The following is a 20,542-nucleotide window of genomic DNA, read 5'->3' on the forward strand; positions in this document are numbered from 1 at the left end:
AGGAGGTTACAAAAGAAATTGATGAGGGTAGGGTGGTAGGTGTGGTTTACATGGATCTTAGAAAGGCACTTGACAAGGTCCCCGATGAGAAACTCGTTCAGAAAGACGAGAGCCATTAGTTTGCCAATCCACGCAGCACGCAGTCTCAAGCCAGTGGAAAATTCACTTATCTGGCATCTACCAATCCCTATCGATGCCGGATACCAGGGGTTTTACGGTGTTTCTATGAATGTGTGTGATTATTAGGTGATGTGCAAGAAATGTATTATGTGTGTATGCTGTGGTCTGTCAGGGTGTAATGTATTTGAAATGACTCCTGCTCGCGTTTTCATTTTCTCTGCTAGAAACACCTTGTTGCAGTCGCTGATTGCTCATTTCTTTCCTCTGTGTAGAGCTGGTGAACATCTGTAGGACGACAACTGCCGTGTGTCAGAGATCCCACATTGACTTCACTCTGCCCAAGTTCGAAGAGGATAATGAAGAACCAGGACCAGCCAAGTTGCTGAGGAAACCTCTGGGATCTGGGACACCACCACTCCAGGAGCTGAAGAAATTCCTAGGGAGAGTCAAGATTATGAAGATCAATAATGTGGAAGTAACTCCCACAGCTCCTGTCGAGGTTCCTGCAGTTGCCTTTTCCATTACTGTTTATTGCTGACAAACCACTTCGTTCAATCCCGACCATTCCACCTTCCCTAATCTTTACGTTTCTCCACCCTGTAAGATGTCTTGACCGCCACCCTCTCCCATCTTACCCCATTCCTTCTGCCTTCATTGCAAGGTGCTTGGGTATCATCTTGCTCACAGCTGCTCTCCCTGAGGTGACTGGGAGGGGATGCCCATGTGACCTGTGGATGAGGTGACCACGTGAGCCAATGGACGGAGTTTGACCATTGACCTCCTTATGATCTGTGAGTAGATTTTACATGGAACATAGGAAAAGAACACTACAGCCCCTTTGGCCCTTGATGATGTATTCTTTAAAAGTACTAACCCTCCCTACCTCGTAACCCTCTATTTTTCTTCTATCCATGTGTCTGTCTAAGAGTCTCTTAAAAGCCCCAAATGTTTCAGCCTCCACCACCATCCCTGGAAAAGCATTCCAGGCACCCACCTGAATCGATGGTGTTGTACGGCATTGGAACAAGCCATTCGGCCCACCATGTCTATGCTGACCATCATGCCAACTTGTTCCACTTCATTAATTCAGCATCTGTCTGTGCCCTGATCATTCGAGTACCAGTCCAGATGCTTTTTATTCCTGCCTCCTCCCCTGACAGCTCATTCCAGACACAAACCCCTTTCTACCCTCAGATCTCCCTTCCTCCCTCAATCCCATGCTGTCTAGTTCTGGGATTCCCCACCCTCGATTAAAAAGTCATAAGCGTTCAGATAGCTGTCCCCAAAGATTTTCTCATCAGCTATCAGGTCACCTCAGCCTCCTTTACTGAAGGGCAAACAGCTCCAGCCAATCTAATCTCTCCTCGTAACTTCACAGGCAGCTCAGATAGTTTAGTAGTTAGGGCAACACTCTTACAGAACCAGTAACCAAGGTTCGAATCCGGCGCTGTCTGTAAGTTTGTACGTTCTCCCCAAATCTGTGTGGGTTTCCTCCAGGTGCTCTAGTTTCTTCCCACTATTCGAAACACAAGGGGGTTGTAGGTTAATGGGGGCACGGGCTCGTGGCCGGAATAGCTTGTTACTGTGTCTAAATATATCCAGGTGCTTTTTGCTCATAGGGCTCAGGCCCAAAATGTTGGCTATATTTGTTTGCTTCCTCTGGATGCTACAGGGTCTGCTGAGTTTCTCCAGCAATTTTGTGTATTTACTAATATGAACTGAATAGGTATTGTGCATCAATCTTCACTGCGGAAGGCATGAGTGATGAAAGAGAAATTTGAGGATAAGGGAAGAAGAGAGTGTAATCATAATTACTGAGGAGAAATAAAACAGGAAAATCTGCAGACAACGTAGTTGAGGTAAAAACACAACGCTGGAGAAACTCGGCAGGTCATAGTTTCCTCTATATAGGAGATAAAGAGACATAGCCAATGTTTCAGGCTCGCGTCCGAACAAAAAGGTAATGCAGGGAGGAGCATGGTCCGAAAGGCAGGGGGTAATAGATGGAGAAGGGAGGGAGGACACAGCAGCAAGCAGGGCGAGGAGGGATGGCGAGGTGACTAGACAGGAAAGGGGGTGGAGAGCTGACAGGGGGAAGGGAGGGTGAAAGAGGAGCAGGTTAGCAGAAACCGGAGAAGTCAATGTTAATGCCATCCGGTTGGAGATTGCCCAGTTGGAAAATCAATTTACGGATGGTCTTGATGGGATAATACATGAGGCCACGGACAGACATGTGAGTATGGGAGTGAGACGCAGAATTGAAACGGTTGGCCACTGGGAGGTCCCTGTCACTGATGCAGACAGAGCGAAAGTGCTCAGTGAAACAATCTCCCAGTCTGTGCCCAGTCTCTCTGATGTAGAGAAGGCCACAAGGGAGCACTGGATGCAGTAGATTGCTCCTAAGGATACATAAGTATAATCTTGCTTCACTTGAAAGGCCTGTTTGGAGCCCTGAACCGTGGTGAGGGAGAACATGTGGGCGCAGATGTGGCACTTCCAGGGGCCACGGGAAGGTGTCGGGGTGGGGATAATGGTGGGGAAGGATGAGTACACGAGGAAGTCATGGAGGGAGAGGTCCCTACAGAAGGCAGAGAGGGGAGGATGTGACTGGTGGTGGGGTCTTGTTGTAAGTGCCAGAAATTCTGGAGGATAATGTGTTGGATGTGAAGGCTGGTGAGGTAGTCGGTGAGAACAAGGGGAATCTTGTGTTTATTAGGTATGGGGGCAGAGGGGGTCAGGGTAGATGAGGGGGAAATGGAGGAGATGTGGGTGAGGACTGAGTTGACGATGGTGGAGGGGAAGCCACGTTAGTAGAAGTTGACAGACATTACCTGGATGGTTTTTGGGAAGCTGAAGGTGGACATCACCTGGGTCGGACAGACTACACCCCAGGGTTCTGACAGAGTGAGCTGAAGAGATTGTGAACACATTCACAGTGTTCAGGAATCCCTGGAGTCTGGAATGGTTCCAGAGGACTGGAAAATTGCAAATATCTCTCCACTCTTTAAGATGGGAAAGGGGCAAAAGAACGGGCTGGTTAGCCTGACTTCAGTGGTTGGCCAAGTCATTGCAGGAGATGACATTAGTTTAGAATGGCATCGTGGGTAAGTCTACACAGTGGGCTAAAGGCCTATTCCTGTGATGTACCATTTGCTGCAGTCTTTGAGTGGAGCTGAGATGTGACCTGTGCTGGACCTGACCTGGTGATGTGGGTGGAATTAACTTGGACAGCATTCGAAATATTTTTCATTTCAGTCACTTTGTATTTTTCTACCTCTTCCCTTTAGATTTTGATGGATAAACTGCTCCTCAAATACAAAGGTCAGTCTCCATTTTACTATGAGCCAAATTGGGGTGGCTCGGTTCGCATAACACTGTTACAACGCCTGCGATCGGGACCTGGGTCCAGATCCTGTGCTGTCTGTAGGGAGTTTGCACATTTTCCCCGTGTTTGGATGGGTTTTCCCTGGGGGCTCTGGTTTCCTCTCTCCATTCGAAATGTACCAGGGGGGTGTAAATTGGACAGCAAGGGCTTGTGGGCTGAAATGGCCTGTTACCGTGCTGTATGTCTAAATTTAATTTTAAAAATTTAAATGTAATTACTGTTCATCTGTGTAGGGTGTGATGAGGGGAGCTCTCTCCCCGGAAAGATCTGACGTACCATGCTGGGATCGGGGTGTTTTGATGGGTCTGAGACCAGATGGGGTGGTCTGAGGAGAGAAAGAACTCAGTGGGGCAGTTTGGTGGATGATACAGGTTGGTGGATGAGGATTAACAGTATCCTGCTCTGACTCTTCTCTCCTTGCAGTCCCAGATACCCAGACGCCTTGTGAGCAACCAGTTCCATTCCAGTGCCTGTCCGCCTGTGAGTTCTGCCCCAGCATACCCTTCCTCATCTTGACCTACAAGAAGAAATACAAAAGTGAGTGGAATGGGCGGGAATGGTTGGTGGGGAGGGGGGTGGAAGGGAGAGGGCACGGAGATGAGAGGTGAAGTAGGGGTGGAGTGGAGATGATGCAGTGAGGGAGAGGAGAATCTGATGAGGTAAAGCAGAGGTAAAACACCCAACCCCATCCCACCAATTTTCCCCTGCAGCCGCTGCAACCGTGTCTGCCTGTCCCGCATCGGACTTGTCAGCCACCAACGAGCCTGCAGCTGACGTGGACTCTTACCCCCTCCATAAATCTTCGTCCGCGAAGCCAAGCCAAAGGAAAAAAAAAGCAGATGGGAGGAAGAGGATGGGGCTGAGGCATGCAGGATGGAGAGAGGAAGGAGCAGGAAACAGTGGGTTTAATAGGATCCTCTTCTCGTTAGGCTACATCACATGGGTCAGTGTTGGAGTCACTCTTTTTACATTGTATGAACAACATAGATTGTGGAATAAATGGCTTTGTGGCCACGTTTGCAGATGATAGTTTGTGGGGCAGGTAATGATGAGGAAATGAAAAGGCTGCAGAGAGACTTGGATAGATTAGGAGAATGGGCAAAGTGGCAAATGAAATACAATGTTGGAAAGTGTATTTTTAATTTTTTTTTAAATTTAGACGTCCAGCACAGTAACAGGCCATTTCAGCCCACAAGTCTGTGCCACCAAATTGACTTATAACCCCCAGTATATTCCAAACAGTGGGAGAAAACCGGAGGCCCTGGGGATAACCCATGCAGACACGGGCAGAGCGTACAAACTCCTTACAGACAGCACGGGGTTCAAACCCCAGTCCCGGTCAGTGACACTGTGAAGCCATTGAGCTAATCGCTACACCAACCATACTGCCCTCTGGACATGTACAGTGATAGAAAGAACATAAGGGCAGACTATTATTTGGATGGAAAGAAAATTCAAATTTGGAGATGCAAAGGGACTTGGGATTCATCATGCAGGATACTTCTTGGGATAGGGATGGTTCCTGGGATAGGGGCATGTGGTTCCTGAGATAGGGCATGTGGTTCCTGGGATAGGGGCATGTGGTTCCTGGGTAGGACATGTGGTTCCTGGGATAGGGCATGTGGTTCCTGGGATAGGGGCATGTGATTCCTGGGATAGGGGCATGTGGTTCCTGGGATAGGGGCATGTGGTTCCTGGGATAGGACATGAGGTTCCTGGAATAGGGGCATGTGGTTCCTGGGATAGGGGCATGTGGTTACTGGAATAGGGGCATGTGGTTCATGGGATAGGGGCATGTGGTTCCTGGGATAGGACATGTGGTTCCTGGGATAGGGGCATGTGGTTCCTGGGATAGGACATGTGGTTCCTGGAATAGGGGCATGTGGTTCCTGGGTAGGACATGTGGTTCCTGGGATAGGGCATGTGGTTCCTGGGATAGGGGCATGTGGTTCCAGGGATAGGGGCAGAGAGTCTCCCAGGTTTTCAAGACTGTCTGCTGCCCACAGAAGCACCGAGGATTTTCTCGAGGCTCTTTCTGCTCTGACATATTCTTGCCTCCCCCAGGTAAGGAGCGGACAGACGTGGTGTTGTTGGATGAAGACCAGGCCATGTTTGGCCAGTGGATGGAGGCAGTGGCAGAGCGATGGCAGGGACAGCTGGAGTTCAGGTGCCTTGAGGTGGTGCAGGCCGTGGAGAGACTGCATTTCCTCCACGTGATTTACCAGGGCTCGGAGACCAAGGTAAATAGGTGCACCATATCTGTCATTTGCCACGCCATATCCAGGAGCCAGCTGTGCCCAGGCTGAGAGCCGGTAGGGTCCTAGTATCACGGTCCTTCACTACAAAGTTAGACCTCTCGCCACCTCCCACTCACTGAGAGATAAATGGCTCCATTGTTATTATCCAATGCAACAATGCATAGGGGAAACTGGACAATCGCCAGTTCAGAAGCCTCCTCTCCTCGAAACCAATCCCTTTGATCTGCCATGAATCTTCTCGGAGTTTATGATTCAATTACTGGCGTAGATGCTTAGAACCTTAGAACACTACGGTGCAAAAACAAGCCCTTCTGGTCTGTGCCAAACTGCTGGTTCCACTGACCTGCACTCAGACTTTACCTCTCCCATCCATGTTCCTGTCCAAATTTTTTGAAAATTGAGCCTACACTCACCACTTCAGCTCGCTCCACACTTCCCTAACTCCCTGCATGAAAATGATTCCTATAAACTTTTCCCCCTTTCATCCTTAATCCACGTCCTCCAGTTTGTATCTCTCCAACCTCAGTGGAAACGTGTGTGTGAGAGTGACTGCCCCACCACCTCCCCAAGCAGTGAGTTCCAGATTGTAACCACTCTGCGTGTGAAAATTCCCCCTCAGGTCCCGTGAAACCTTCATCTCACCTTAAACCTGCATCATCTTGTATCTCACCATGGTAAAATGATTCAGACTGTCTCCTCTACCTGGCCCCTTCATAAAGTCTTTACTTCCACTACTTCTCCCTTCAGCCTTCTCTACTCTGGGGAAAACCGACCCAGCCTCTCATTATAAATCAGATGCTCTAATCCTGATGAATCTCCTCTGCACCCTCTCCAGGGGAGTTACATTAAACCCCAAGTGAGGTGACCAGAGTAGACACAATAATTGAGGTAAATACAGGGCTTAGGCCCAAAACATCCAGCTCCAACAGTGCCATTAAGTTTGCAGATGACACAACAGTTGTCGACCTCGTCAACAACAACGATCTGTTGCACTACAGAGAAGAGGTGGAAAATCTCGTGAAACGGTATGAAAGTAACAACCTGAATCTCAATGTGGACAAGACGAAGGAGACGATCATGGACTTCAGGAGGCCCAGGGACAACCACCCTCCAGTACACATCAACAACTTTGTAGTGGAGAGCATAAGGTTCCTTGGAATTCATTGAACTAGTGACCTATCGTGGACACACAACATCTCCTCACTTGTCAAGAAGGCGCAACGGCGACTGCACTTCCTGAGAAGACTGAAGTGGCCGAGGCAACCGGCCACCATTATGACAACCTTCTACCGGAGCTCTCTCGAGAGCGTCCTGGCCGACTGCATCACAGTGGGGTACGGTTACTGCAAAGAAATGGATCAGGGTCAATTCACAAGACCAGAAGAGTGGCAGAGTGGATCACTGGAGTCTCCCTCCCCACCCCCCCCCTCCCATTGACTGATCTATCGGGATTGTTGTCTGAAGAGGGTGCGCAAGATCATTGAGGACCCCCTCCTCCCCACACACACCATCTTTCAGCTGCTCCCATCGGGGAAGAGATACAGGAGGATCAGAGCCAGCCCCACCAGGCTGAGGAACAGCTTCTTCCCACGAGCAGGGAGAACGCTGAACGACCAAAGGAACTGCTCCCACTGACCTTCCGAGGCTACTATTATTAAACAATATTTATTTTTACACACACACACCATATGTATCATTTGTCTGTGCGTTATGTCTGGTGTATGCGTGTTTTGCACTGAGGGCTGGAGAACGCTGTGGGGTCAGGTTGTACTTTTATATTTGGATAGGAGTAAACTTGAACTCTTCTGTGGACACCGCATTCTGTATGTACTACAGTCAGGATGTCTGTAGACTTTTTTGTTTCACAATACTCCAGGTGAGGCCTGACTAAAGTTTTATAAAACTGCAGCATGACATCCCAGCTCCTCTGTTTGTACTACTTTAGCAAAGGAAAGTATCCCATATGCCTGTTTCTTCATCTGATTGTACAAGTACAACCTGAGGAATCCGCATTCCCTGGTCCTCAGTGCAAAAACATGCCGGCACAACCACCCAGACAGCTTTGCAAGGTGAGCCTGGTGGGCAGCTCGCTTCTTTGCCAGCAGCTCCTGGATTTCCTGCCTGTTTTTGTCGAACCAGTCCTTGTTTTTCCTGGAGGAGAAGCCCAGTACCTCTTCAGTGGATTGCAGTATGGTAGTCTTCAGCTGATCCCAGAGGGTTTCAGGGGATGTGTTCGTGAGGCGGATTGCATCCTCGAGCTTTGCTTGGAGGTTTGCCTGGAAATTTCCTCTCACTTCATCTGACTGCAAGTTTCCAACATTGAACCTCTTTCTGGGGGCTTTACTGTTCTTGAACTTTGGCTTGAAGTGAAGGTTGAGCTTGCAGCGAACCAGCCGGTGGTCAGTGTGGCATTCCGCGCTAGGCATGACCCTGGTGTGGAGCACATCTTGTTTGTCACTTTCTCGCACCAGGATGTAGTCCAGGAGGTGCCAGTGTTTGGATCGGGGATGCATCCAGGTGGTCTTAAGGCTGTCCCTCTGCTGAAAAAGGGTGTTTGTAATGACAAGCCGCTGTTCTGCGCAGAGCTCCAACAGGAGGCGCCCATTGTCGTTGCACTTGCCGACGCCATGCTTGCCCAGGATTCCTGGCCAGGTTTCTGAGTCTTTGCCGACGCGAGCGTTGAAGTCGCCAAAGATGACAACCTTGTCGGCTGTACGGGTGCGTTGAATGAGGTTGCGCAGGTCAGTGTAGAACTTGTCCTTTTCTGCTGGTTCCGCCTGGAGGGTTGGAGCATAGACACTGATGAGGGTGATGCGACGCTTGTTTTGAAGGGGGAGTCGCATGGACATGATCCGGTCCGAGTGGCCTGTCGGGAGGTTTTCGAGTTTGGAGGCAATGGAGTTCTTGACCATGAAGCCTACACCAGATAGGCGTCGTTCATCCATAGGCTTGCCAGACCAGTAGAGTGTGTAGCCCGCGCCACGTTCTTGGAGGCTGCCTACATCTGCCAGGCGGACTTCACTGAGAGCGGCTATGTCGATGTCAAGTCTGAGGAGTTCATGTGCAATGAGGGCAGACCGACGTTCAGGTCGGTGGCTGTCAGCCTTGTCTAGCATGGTTCTGATGTTCCAGCATGCTAGCTTGAGTTTGTGAGCATCTTTTGAGGGGGAGGACGTGGAGGGGGAGGACGTGGAGGGGAGCTCCCTCAACAGCCCCTAAGGCTAGAGCTGGATGAGGTCCTCACCCGGGAAGAGACATATAAGGCAATTGAACAACTGAAAAGTGGCAAAGGAGCAGGTATGGATGGAATCCCCCCCAGAGGTCTGGAAGGCTGGTGGCAAAACTCTGCATGCCAAACTGCATGAGTTTTTCAAGCTCTGCTGGGACCAAGGAAAACTGCCTCAGGACCTTCGTGATGCCATCATCATCACCCTGTACAAAAACAAAGGCGAGAAATCAGACTGCTCAAACTACAGGGGAATCACGCTGCTCTCCATTGCAGGCAAAATCTTCGCTAGGATTCTCCTAAATAGAATAAAACCTAGTGTCACCGAGAATGTTCTCCCAGAATCACAGTGCGGCTTTCGCGCAAACAGGGGAACTACTGACATGGTCTTTGCCCTCAGACAGCTCCAAGAAAAGTGCAGAGAACAAAACAAAGGAGCCTACATCACCTTTGTTGACTTCACCAAAGCCTTCGACACCGTGAGCAGGAAAGGGCTTTGGCAAATACTAGAGCGCATCGGATGCCCCCCAAAGTTCCTCAACATGGTTATCCAACTGCACGAAAACCAACAAGGTCGGGTCAGATACAGCAATGAGCTCTCTGAACCCTTCTCCATTAACAATGGCATGAAGCAAGGCTGCGTTCTCGCACCAACCCTCTTTTCAATCTTCTTCAGCATGATGCTGAACCAAGCCATGAAAGACCACAACAATGAAGACGCTGTTTACATCCGGTACCGCACGGATGGCAGTCTCTTCAATCTGAGGCGCCTGCAAGCTCACACCAAGACACAAGAGAAACTTGTCCGTGAAGTACTCTTTGCAGACGATGCCGCTTTAGTTGCCCATTCAGAGCCAGCTCTTCAGCGCTTGACGTCCTGTTTTGCGGAAACTGCCAAAATGTTTGGCCTGGAAGTCAGCCTGAAGAAAACTGAGGTCCTCCATCAGCCAGCTCCCCACCATGACTACCAGCCCCCCCCCTCCCACATCTCCATCGGGCACACAAAACTCAAAACGGTCAACCAGTTTACCTATCTCGGCTGCACCATTTCATCAGATGCAAGGATCGACAACGAGATAGACAACAGACTCGCCAAGGCAAATAGCGCCTTTGGAAGTCTACACAAAAGAGTCTGGAAAAACAACCAACTGAAAAACCTCACGAAGATAAGCGTATACGGACCCGTTGTCATACCCACACTCCTGTTCGACTCTGAATCATGGGTCCTCAACCGGCATCGCCTACGGCTCCTAGAACGCTTCCACCAGCGTTGTCTCCACTCCATCCTCAACATTCATTGGAGCGACTTCATACCTAACATCGAAGTACTCGAGATGGCAGAGGCCGACAGCATCGAATCCACGCTGCTGAAGATCCAACTGCGCTGGGTAGGTCACGTTTCCAGAATGGAGGACCATCGCCTTCCCAAGATCGTGTTATATGGCGAGCTCTCCACTGGCCACCGTGACAGAGGTGCATCAAAGAAGAGGTACAAGGACTGCCTAAAGAAATCTCTTGGTGCCTGCCACATTGACCACCGCCAGTGGGCTGATATCGCCTCTAACCGTGCATCTTGGTGCCTCACAGTTTGGTGGGCAGCAACCTCCTTTGAAGAAGACCGCAGAGCCCACCTCACTGACAAAAGACAAAGGAGGAAAAACCCAACACCCAACCCCAACAAACCAATTTTCCCCTGCAACTGCTGCAACCGTGTCTGCCTGTCCCGCATCGGACTTGTCAGCCACAAACGAGCCTGCAGCTGACGTGGACATTTACCCCCTCCATAAATCTTCGTCCGCGAAGCCAAGCCAAAGAGAAAAAGAAGAGAGTCTCGGAGGTTAGTGTGAGCAGTTAATTCAGTCATTCAGCAGTCTCGCTGCCTGTGGGAAGAAGCTATTTCTGTCTACCCCTCTCTGTCCATTAACTATGTCAGGCTTTTGAGGAGATTCAGTCTGTCACCGAAGATTCAAACTTCTACAGGTGGAGAACATTCTGGCTGGTTGCATCACTGACTGGAATGGAGGTGCCAATGCTCAGGTCAAGAACATACTCCATCGAGGACATCTACAAGAGGCGGTGTCAAGAAAGCAACCTTTATCCTCAAGGACCCCCCACCACACAGGCCACTCCCTCTTCACTCTGCTACTATTGGGTAAAAGATACAGGACGAGCACCCAGCGGCACAAGGACAGGTTCTTCTCCTGTGCCATCAGAATCCGGAATGATCAATGAACCAAGGACACGGCCTCACTTTGACTTTTCACACACTATTTTTATTTATTGTTGTAAGGTGGTTTATATCAATGTTTGCCCTGTGACGCTGCCGCAAAACAACAAATTTCACGACATGTTCATGAACTCTTCCTGGGGTCCCACCATTTATGTCTACAAGCTAACCTATTTTACTTCCCAAATGACATCACCTGGCATTTATCTAGATGATATTCCGTCTGCCATTGCTTCAGCTAATTTAGTAGCTTTTGCCAATCCCTGCAATACCCCACTGGTCACCAACTTCCAATCAGAAAGATCCCTCTCTACCTCTATTAGGTTGGCCTGGATGCCTATTGGACCAGACTACCACGCAGAACTTTGACAAAGGCCAGATTGAAGTTCATTTAGACAAGTATCTATTGATTCAAGATGCACCAAAGGAGGACAAAGGGATTAATCAAGAGAGCAAAAATAAATAACGAAAGTAAGCTTGTGGCAAATATAAAAACCGACTGCAAAAGCTTTTATAGATATGTCAAGAGGAAAAGATTGGTGAAATCCAGAGTAGGTCCTTTGCAGTCGGAATCAGGGGAATATATAATGGGGAATAAGGAAATGGCAGACCAATTAAATTCTTACTTTAGTTCCGTTTTTACAAGGGAGGATACAAATAACCTCCCAAGGATGTTGGGAAACATAGAGACTAATGCAAGGGAGGAACTGAAAGAAATCAGTATCTCTAAGGACATGGTCTTGGGGAAATTGATGGGATTGAAGGCAGATAAATCCCTAGGGCCTGATAATCTACATCCTAGGGTACTCAAGGAAGTGGCCATTCAGATAGCAGATGCTTTAAGAATTATTTTCCAGAATTCGATAGACTCAGGATCAGTACCCATGGATTGGAGGGTAGCTAATGTTACCCCACTATTTAAAAAGGGGGGATAGAGAAAAAGCGGGGAATTATCAGCCGGTGAGCCTTACATCAGTAGTAGGCAAAATGATGGAATCCATTATTAAGGATGTAATAGCGGAGCATACGACTAGCAGAGAAGGGATCGGACGGAGTCAACATGGATTTACAAAAGGTAAATCGTGCTTGACAAATCTATTGGAATTCTTTGAGATGGTCACAGGTAAAATAGATGGGGGAGAGCCAGTGGATGTGGTGTACCTGGACTTCCAAAAGGCCTTCGATAAGGTCCTGTATAAACGACTGGCTTCCAAAATCAAGGCTCATGGGATTGGGGGCAAAGTATTGATGTGGATTGAGAACTGGCTGGCAGGTAGAAGACAGAGAGTTGGGATAAATGGCTCGTTTTCTGAGTGGCAGGCGGTGACCAGTGGGGTACCACAGGGATCTGTACTGGGACCCCAGCTGTTCACAATTTACATTAATGATCTGGATGAGGGGATTGGATGGAATATCTCCAAATTTGCAGATGACACTAAGCTAGGAGGGGTTGTGTGCACGGAAGAGGGGGTCAGGAAGCTCCAGTGTGATTTGGATAAATTGAGGGACTGGGCAGATCCGTGGCAAATGCACTACAATGTGGATCAATGTGAGGTTATCCACTTTGGTCATACAAACCGGAGGGCAGATTACTATTTGAATGGCAATAGATTAAGAGATGGGGAAGTGCAGAGAGACCTAGGGGTACTTGTACATCAGTCTCTGAAGGCGAGCATGCAGGTACAGCAGGCGGTTCAAAAGGCAAATGGTAGGTTGGCCTTCATATCAAGAGGGTTTGAGTCTAGGAACAAGGATACCTCACTGCAGCTGTACAGGGCCTTGGTGAGACCCCACCTGGAGTATTGTGTGCAGTTTTGGTCACCTTATCTAAGGAAGGATGTTCTTGCAATGGAGGGAGTGCAGAGGCGATTCACCAGGCTGAGACCTGGAATGGCAGGAATGACTTATGAGGAAAGCTTGCGCAAATTGGGATTGTACTCGCTGGAGTTTAGAAGATTGAGAGGGGATCTCATAGAGACCTATAAAATTCTGGCAGGACTGGACAGAATGGATGCAGATGGGATGTTTCCAAGGATGGGAAAACCATTTAGGACCGAGATGAGGAAGAATTTCTTGACCCAGAGGGTGGTGAATCTGTGGAATTCATTGCCACAGAGGGCAGTAGAGGCAGGTTCATTAAATATATTTAAGAGGGAATTAGATCTATTTCTTCAGTATAAGGGTATTAAAGGTTACGGAGAGAAGGCGGGGACGGGGGACTGAACTTTAAGATGAGCCATGATCTCGTTGAATGGCGGAACAGGCTCGAAGGGTCAAATGACCTACTTCGACTCCTATCTTCTATGTTTCTATGTTTAAAAGACAGTGCAAAATGTAACATCATTTTTTTTAAAAACTTGTATTCCAGTTTTTAATTATGTAAAGTTCACTTTAATCAAGTAATTCTGGTAACTTACAAAATTTAAATTTAAATTCAAACCCTGGTCTCTGGCACTGAAACAGCCTTGCGCTAACAATTGCACCAGCTGAGCCACCGTCATAGTTAACCCCCCTTCTAAATTTAGAGATAAAGCCTTCATACCTAATACTAATAAAGATAAAGACTCTTACCTGGCAGGATAGGGAGACACTTTCAGAGAGTCACCCAGCGGTGAGCAGCACTGGCCGGCTCTTCATCCTGGTGTCCCAGTCAGGCCCTCGGCCATCTTCCTCACGCTGACAACCCGACTCACCTCCACGCAGTGTCGGGTCAGGCCCTTGGCCACCTTCCTCACGCTGACAACCCGACTCACCTCCACGCAGTGTCGGGTCAGGCCCTCGGCCACCTTCCTCACGCTGACAACCCGACTCACCTCCACGCAGTGTCGGATCAGGCCCTCGGCCACCTTCCTCACACTGACAACCCGACTCACCTCCACGTCATTGGCAAAAGCAAATAGAATGCATGTGCATTGAGGGACATCACTAGTTCAGTGGGGCAAATCTGCATGTCCAACGAAGTCTTTGCGCTCACCCATGGGGTCCAGCCACCCAGTCTTATTCCTTAGATTTATTTATTTCCTCATTATTTTTGCTGTTGGTTTGAGTTTTGGGTTGGTCAACTTCCAGATAATGGAGATTTTACTGTACCTGTGCCTTAAATACACCCAACGACCTCACTTCCACAGCAACAAGTTCCACAGATGGGTGGCCCTTGAACAAATCCAGTACTTGTTGGTGTGTCAAAGGTCCATGAATAAATCTCTCATCAGACCTGGCTCCTGTTTCTCCAGGACCCGAATGAAGAGGAGGAGGTGTCGTGTGTTTGGCCAAGATCGAATGAGGACTCTTCCTCCTCCTCCTGTGTCTTTGTCGGCAATTTCCCTCCGAGCAGAAAGAGACAGTGGGGTGAAATGGACCCACCAGGAGTCCTCTCTGTTCCTCAGGGACCCTCTAGCTGGGGACAGAGGTCATGGATCAATGAAGAGATACAAACACAGCCTCCTCAACTAAAGTGAGTATCACCCCTCCTCCCAGAGCTCTTCCTCATCGCCCCACATTGTCCTCACACCTCTCTCAATGCTTTCCTCCTGACCCTAACCTACCCCGAACCCCTCTCTCCCCCATGCTCTTTCTTCCAAGCCTCTTCTTCCCTGAGATCTCTCCACTTTGAACTCTGACTCTCTCCCCCCAAGCACTCCCCTTTACCCTAAATCTTCTTCCCCCTGAGTTCCCTCTGTCACGTGGATAGAGAGAGGGATCTTGGGATTCAAATCGATACATCCTGAAGAGGTTGATAGGAGAGTTAAGAAGGCCTATGGGATGCTGGGCTTCATTAATAAGGGGATAGGGTTCAGGAGTAGTGGGGTCATGTTGCATCTCCACAAATCGCTGGTGAGACCACACTTGTGTCCAGTTCTGGTCACCTCATTACAGGAAGGATGTGGAAAGGGGGCAAAGGAGATTCACCAGGATGTTGCCTTAATCAGAAAATAAGTCTTAAGATGCAAGGGATTTTTCTCTTTGGAGCGTAGAAGGATGAAAGGAGACTTGATAGGGGAGGACGAGATTATGAAAGGCATAGGGTGGGTGGGCGGCCAGTGAGAACAGTTTGAAACAACTCTGTGCTTTTGTTCTCCATGGCGTCAACAGCATATAGAGAGGGTGGGTCTGAGATGTGTGGACGATCTGGTATGGGATCCGACAGCCATGGTTAAAATAAAAATCCCCAAACTCTTTTGGTGCTTTCTGGCAAGTATTTTAGAAGTGCCCCGATGTCCCCACACCCTGAGAATCCTGTGCAGGTAGTGTGCAGGGCAGGGTCACTGGGCTGAGGAATGACTGCCCCGAACACTGCTGAGGATTCACCCTGTTGTCTTCTCACCCCACAGGAAGGAGAAGAGAGATTGGCAAGCTTCCCGTCACTCTCAGGATTGTGAATACAGGTAGGTGTTAATCTACCAAACTGGGAGGGTCTGTCTGAGGAATGCTCTGCCCCTCATCTTCCACAGGCTGGGGGAATTGCCCACACTCCCATCCACAGACCAGAGCTGATGGCAGTCGAGCACTCCAGAGGAGTTCTCTTGGATGTCTATGTAGAGCCTTGAGTCCCAGAGCTCCCCACAAGGAATGGACTCCCTGTTGTACGAAGCAACTGGAGAAAGAAAGATCCCAAATGTTGATGCGATGGTGTTGCTGGAGGTTGCAGAAACGGACCATTGCCCTGATCCAACACTGGCTTGGGATAATAGACAATAGGTGGTGGAGTAGGCTAATTGGCCCTTCGAGCCAGCACCGCCATTTATCAGATCGTAGCTGATCTTTCTCTTTCAATAACCAATCCCAGCCTTATCCCCATAACCCTTAACTCCCCTGCCCACAAGAGCCTTATCCAACTCTCTCTTAAATCTATCCAATGAATCCGCCTCCACTACCCTTTGTGGCAATAAGTCCTGTGTTGAGAGACCCACAACTCTCTGGGTAAAAAAATTTCTTCTCATTTCTGTGTTAAATGGCCTCCCCTGTATTCTTAAACTATGCCCTCTAGTCTTAGTCTCCCCCATCATTGGGAATATGTGCTCTGATTTCACCCTTTCAAGCCCTTTGATAATCCTAAATACCTCAATCATGTCTCCCCTCATCCTTCTAAGCTCCATCGCATATAGTCCAAGTCTTTCTAACCTATCCACGTATGACAATTCTGCCATCCTGGGAACTAATCTTGTAAACCTGCACTGCACTCCCTCTATAGCAAGTATGTCCTTTCTTAAATATGGGGACCAGAACTGGATGCAATACTTGAGGAGATCCCAACGGAGAGCTTGTACTTCAGGTGTGTGGCACTCTCATGTATGACATTCCCTCAGCACTGCCCCTTTTGTTTAAACATACAAACTTTATTCCAACTACAACATTACAAACACAAAATACACATAGAGCTACAGCTAAAACCAGAAACTACCATTAACTGTGGCAATGAAGCTACGAGAAGCAGTAATTATGACCACCTCTCTATGACACAGTGTTACACATCAAATGAAAACACGATTTTCACCATCAGCCATGCATGCAATCCCCTGGGGGGGGGGGGGCACTGTCCCCTCGGACACCATACGCTCCCGCTCCAACACTGCATGGGCCCGGATGTAACCCCAAAAGAGAGACAGGCAGTCACTGTCGACTGCCCACCGTCTCGACCCATGAATAGCCAATTTGGCCAGACCCAGCAACAACCCCACAAGGAAATCCGCTGAACGTCCGGCCCCCTTCTATACTGGGCACCTGGAGATCAGGATCGAGGGGCTGAAGTGCAACCAGAATTGGAGGAGCAGCCCCTCCAGGAGGGCAAAGAGGGGCTGGAATCTCACACACTCCACAAAGATGTGGTAACCCTGTGTCCTCCGGCCCACAGAAGTGACAGGCGGTTAAGGTGTCAGTGAACCGACTCAGGAAGTGGTTACTTGGCACTGCTCGCTGCAGGTCCACGATGTAAAGGGGGAGGACTTCTGTGTACAGGAATCTCCATTGGGGACCCCCCCCACCCTGATGCAGACCCTGAGTCTGCACAACTGACAGGGGGAGGAAGTGAAAGGTGTGCAGGAGCAGGCTGTACTGGAACCGCTTTGGGGTATCCCAGAACGATGCAGCGAAAACACCGCAGGGCAGCTCACGTTCTGTCGGGCTAGCTCCCACAAAACCCGTCGAGCTTTGGGCCTGACCAGCACCACAGGGTGATCGAGCCTCAGCACAGTTGGGGCTGCTCCACCCTCCCAACACCCATCGCTGCTCCCACAGTGTGACCCCCCTCAGTACTGCCCCTCCCACAGTGTGACCCCCTTCGTACTGCCCCTCCCAGAGTGATACCCCCCTCAGTACTGCCCCTCCTACAGTGCAGCGTTGGGTCAATACTGTACACTTTGTGTTGGATCTCTGGAGCTGGACTTTCCCTCTGGCCCAGGGGTGAGTTTTGACTGATGAGCTACAACAGTGACCTTCATCCAGTCCTCAGTGGGGATCAGCAATGCTGTGGTCTCAGTGAGACTGTAAATACTTCACCCTGAAGATTTGATTGCATGTTTAATTTTCCTCTCCGCAGATTGAAGCTCCCGGTGTTAAAGAAGGAGTTCTGCGATTCTGCAGAGGAGGACTTTGACAGTCTCTGATGTGTATACAGGTGTCCGTCCAGGCAACATCTGTCCCCTTGTACGTCTGTTATCTGTGGTCCCGTAGAGTTCAACAAATCCCGATCAGAGAACACGACATAGTGGATGTAACCGAACGTAAATATAAAGAAAAGAAAGCAGACTAGGCAAACAACACAACACAGGACTTATTGCTGAAGAAGCCAGCATCTCTGCAAGAGGAGCCTCAGCCAGGTCTTCAGCCAGTGCAGAGCAACAGCTCATCAGTGGAGGTTAATCCACCTGGAAATCTTCCAGTGGAACACAATGAGGAAGTGGAGAACAGTGATCCTCTTTGTTAAATGGTGTGTGATATCGGCTAAGAAAGTGTTGACATAAATGTTTAAAAAGTGGAAAAAAACTTAAAAAGTTTAATTTTGCCTAAGTTCAGTATCTTGTACAGCTACACTGTGATCCCACCCCAACTTAGTACTGCCTCTTCGCACAACGTAACGTTTCGTGGACATTAACTGACACATACCAAGTTACAGACTGACCGAGTTAATCCTCTATATGCCCGGCATAGATCTCTTCCATTCATGTTTGCCTTGTGTTTCAGTCCAAATGTCTCCTCTGATATTGGGGTAAAGGCAAATAGTGCTAGCCTTGCTGTCTAGGGGCTTCATCCTGCCGATGGCCGTCCTCCATCTAGCATCTGCAATAACGGGCAGCAGTGTGTTTGCTCTTGCCTCTCTCCTGTCAGAAATGTTCAGGAAGATGGGCTGGCCTGAGGGCCTAACCCTGCCAATGAACAATGGCTCGTTGGTCAGGGACTAAATATGGCTGGCAGAGTGCAGTCTTCCCAGTCTGAACTCGACACACACCTGAAGTCCATGGGTGTGGAGAATTTGGTGGGCTTGCTGTTGTTACTACCCCAGAGGACTCCAAAACCCAGCAGCAATAGACATTTACCAAGACAATGGTTACTTAAACAAAAGTTGCTTTTAATTTTCTTTAAATATAATAAAAAGATCAAACAAACTAATACTATTAACTTAACTCCCTTATGTAAGCGCATATGTATGTAATGTGTATATGTTCAGGAAAGTTCTTTGTTTCACAGTCCAATCATTCACTTCTCACTTCTCCAAGTTCACCGGTATCAGGCAATTATTCTACTGTGCACAGAATGTAACATTTATGAATTTTCACCAGGCTCTGGTCCTTAACATTAAATGGTAACCGTTCAGGAAGGTTCTTGTTGGTTTCAGAGAGAAATTCGTTGCTCGTTCGACACACACAAACTGATTTCCTCCGATCAGCCACTTCAGTGCCTTGTCGAAGAAACTTGCCCCATCATGGGTTTTCCAAATGATCACCTCTTCTTCCAGGTCACCACAGAGTTCCTCTTGTTTCCCTTATTTCTGGAGAAACACTCTCGCCAGCTGTTTCCTCTTGTAAGGACCACAGGGTTTTGAACAGTGTTACAAGTCCAGAGGATCCAAAACTCATAACCATATCGATACAAGCACAACAAAATCTGTCACACTTTCCACCTACAAACAATTTTAACTCTTGAGTTAAAATTCAGTTATAACTAAGCTGTCTTTAAAATCACTAGAGATAACATACACAATATATATAACGTTATAATAAACTAATTCAATGTTGAGAGAATATATTTCTATACATGATCATTTATATCATCTTGACAAACAATCTGCTATGACATTATTTGTATCTCTGATATGATTAATTTGCAGATTATATTCTTGTAATATCAAACTCTAATTTAACAATCTTCTGTTTTTATTTTTCAATTTATTGAAAAACACCAGAGGTTTGTGGTCAGTGAATATCACAATTGGTTCATGAGAGGTACCAAGATACACGTCCAAATTCTGCAGAGCAAATATGATCGCTAACAGTTCTTTCTCAATAGTGGAATAGTTCCTTCGATGAACATTGAAATTTTTTGAAAAGTAGGCAACTGGATGGTCAATTTCATGATGTTTTTGCAATAAAACTGCACCCGCTGCCCCCTCACTGGCATCCACTGCTACAGAAAATGGTCTGTCAAAATCAGGAGATTTTAACACAGGGCAATGGCATAGCATCTCCTTTAAATTTTCTAACACTGCCTGACAAACTTTAGTCCAGACAAATTTCTCCCCTTTCTTCAAGAGGTTGGTTAAAGGAAGAGCAAAATTTCTGCAAAACTTCCTATAATATCCTGCCATTCCTAAAAACCTTGTTGCCCTTGGGAATAGGAAACTCAGAAATTGCATTCACCTTAGCTTAAATAGGTGCAACTTTGTCATGACCAACTACATGATCCAAGTACGTTTCAGTAGCATTTGCAAATTGACTCTTTGCTAAGTTAACAGTTAAGTTTGCTTTGGATAATCTTGCAAACAATTTGTCCAATTGCCTTAGATGTTCTTCCCATGTGTCATTTTTGTGACCAAGTCATCAATATAACATCTGTACGAGTTAACCCTTGGATTATAGAACTAATCGCCCTCTGGAATGTTGGAGGGGCATTTTTCTTGCCAAAAGGTAACACATTATACTCGTAGAAATGGGATGGAGTTACAAAAGCTGAAATATTCTTTCCTCTCTCAGTTAAAGGCACACACCAGTAACCCTTCAACAAATCTAACTTTAGTAAGTTTATCAATACAGTCATCTATTCTCGGAATAGGATAAGCATCTGTTTTATTTACTGAATTAACCTTCCTATAATCTGTACAGAACCTAACAGTT

The 20,542-nt window shown here is 47.9% G+C and overlaps 1 protein-coding gene across 3 annotated transcripts in view; it reads left to right on the plus strand.

Moving 5' to 3' along the window:
* Positions 1-19,567, plus strand: part of LOC138751994 (uncharacterized) — a 150,868-nt gene extending 131,301 nt beyond the window's left edge. For all 3 annotated transcript variants that reach the window (XM_069915122.1, XM_069915123.1, XM_069915124.1), the window contains 7 exons: positions 393-619; positions 3,408-3,441; positions 3,929-4,042; positions 5,570-5,745; positions 14,450-14,670; positions 15,548-15,601; positions 17,752-19,567. In XM_069915122.1, coding sequence (XP_069771223.1) covers positions 393-619; positions 3,408-3,441; positions 3,929-4,042; positions 5,570-5,745; positions 14,450-14,670; positions 15,548-15,601; positions 17,752-17,818 — 893 coding nt within the window. In that variant the 3' untranslated portion in view covers positions 17,819-19,567. The remainder of the gene's footprint in view (positions 1-392; positions 620-3,407; positions 3,442-3,928; positions 4,043-5,569; positions 5,746-14,449; positions 14,671-15,547; positions 15,602-17,751) is intronic.
* The last annotated feature ends 975 nt before the right edge of the window (positions 19,568-20,542 follow it).

Source organism: Narcine bancroftii, chromosome 1, assembly GCF_036971445.1.
Source record: "Narcine bancroftii isolate sNarBan1 chromosome 1, sNarBan1.hap1, whole genome shotgun sequence".
Classification (NCBI taxonomy): Eukaryota; Metazoa; Chordata; class Chondrichthyes; order Torpediniformes; family Narcinidae; genus Narcine; species Narcine bancroftii.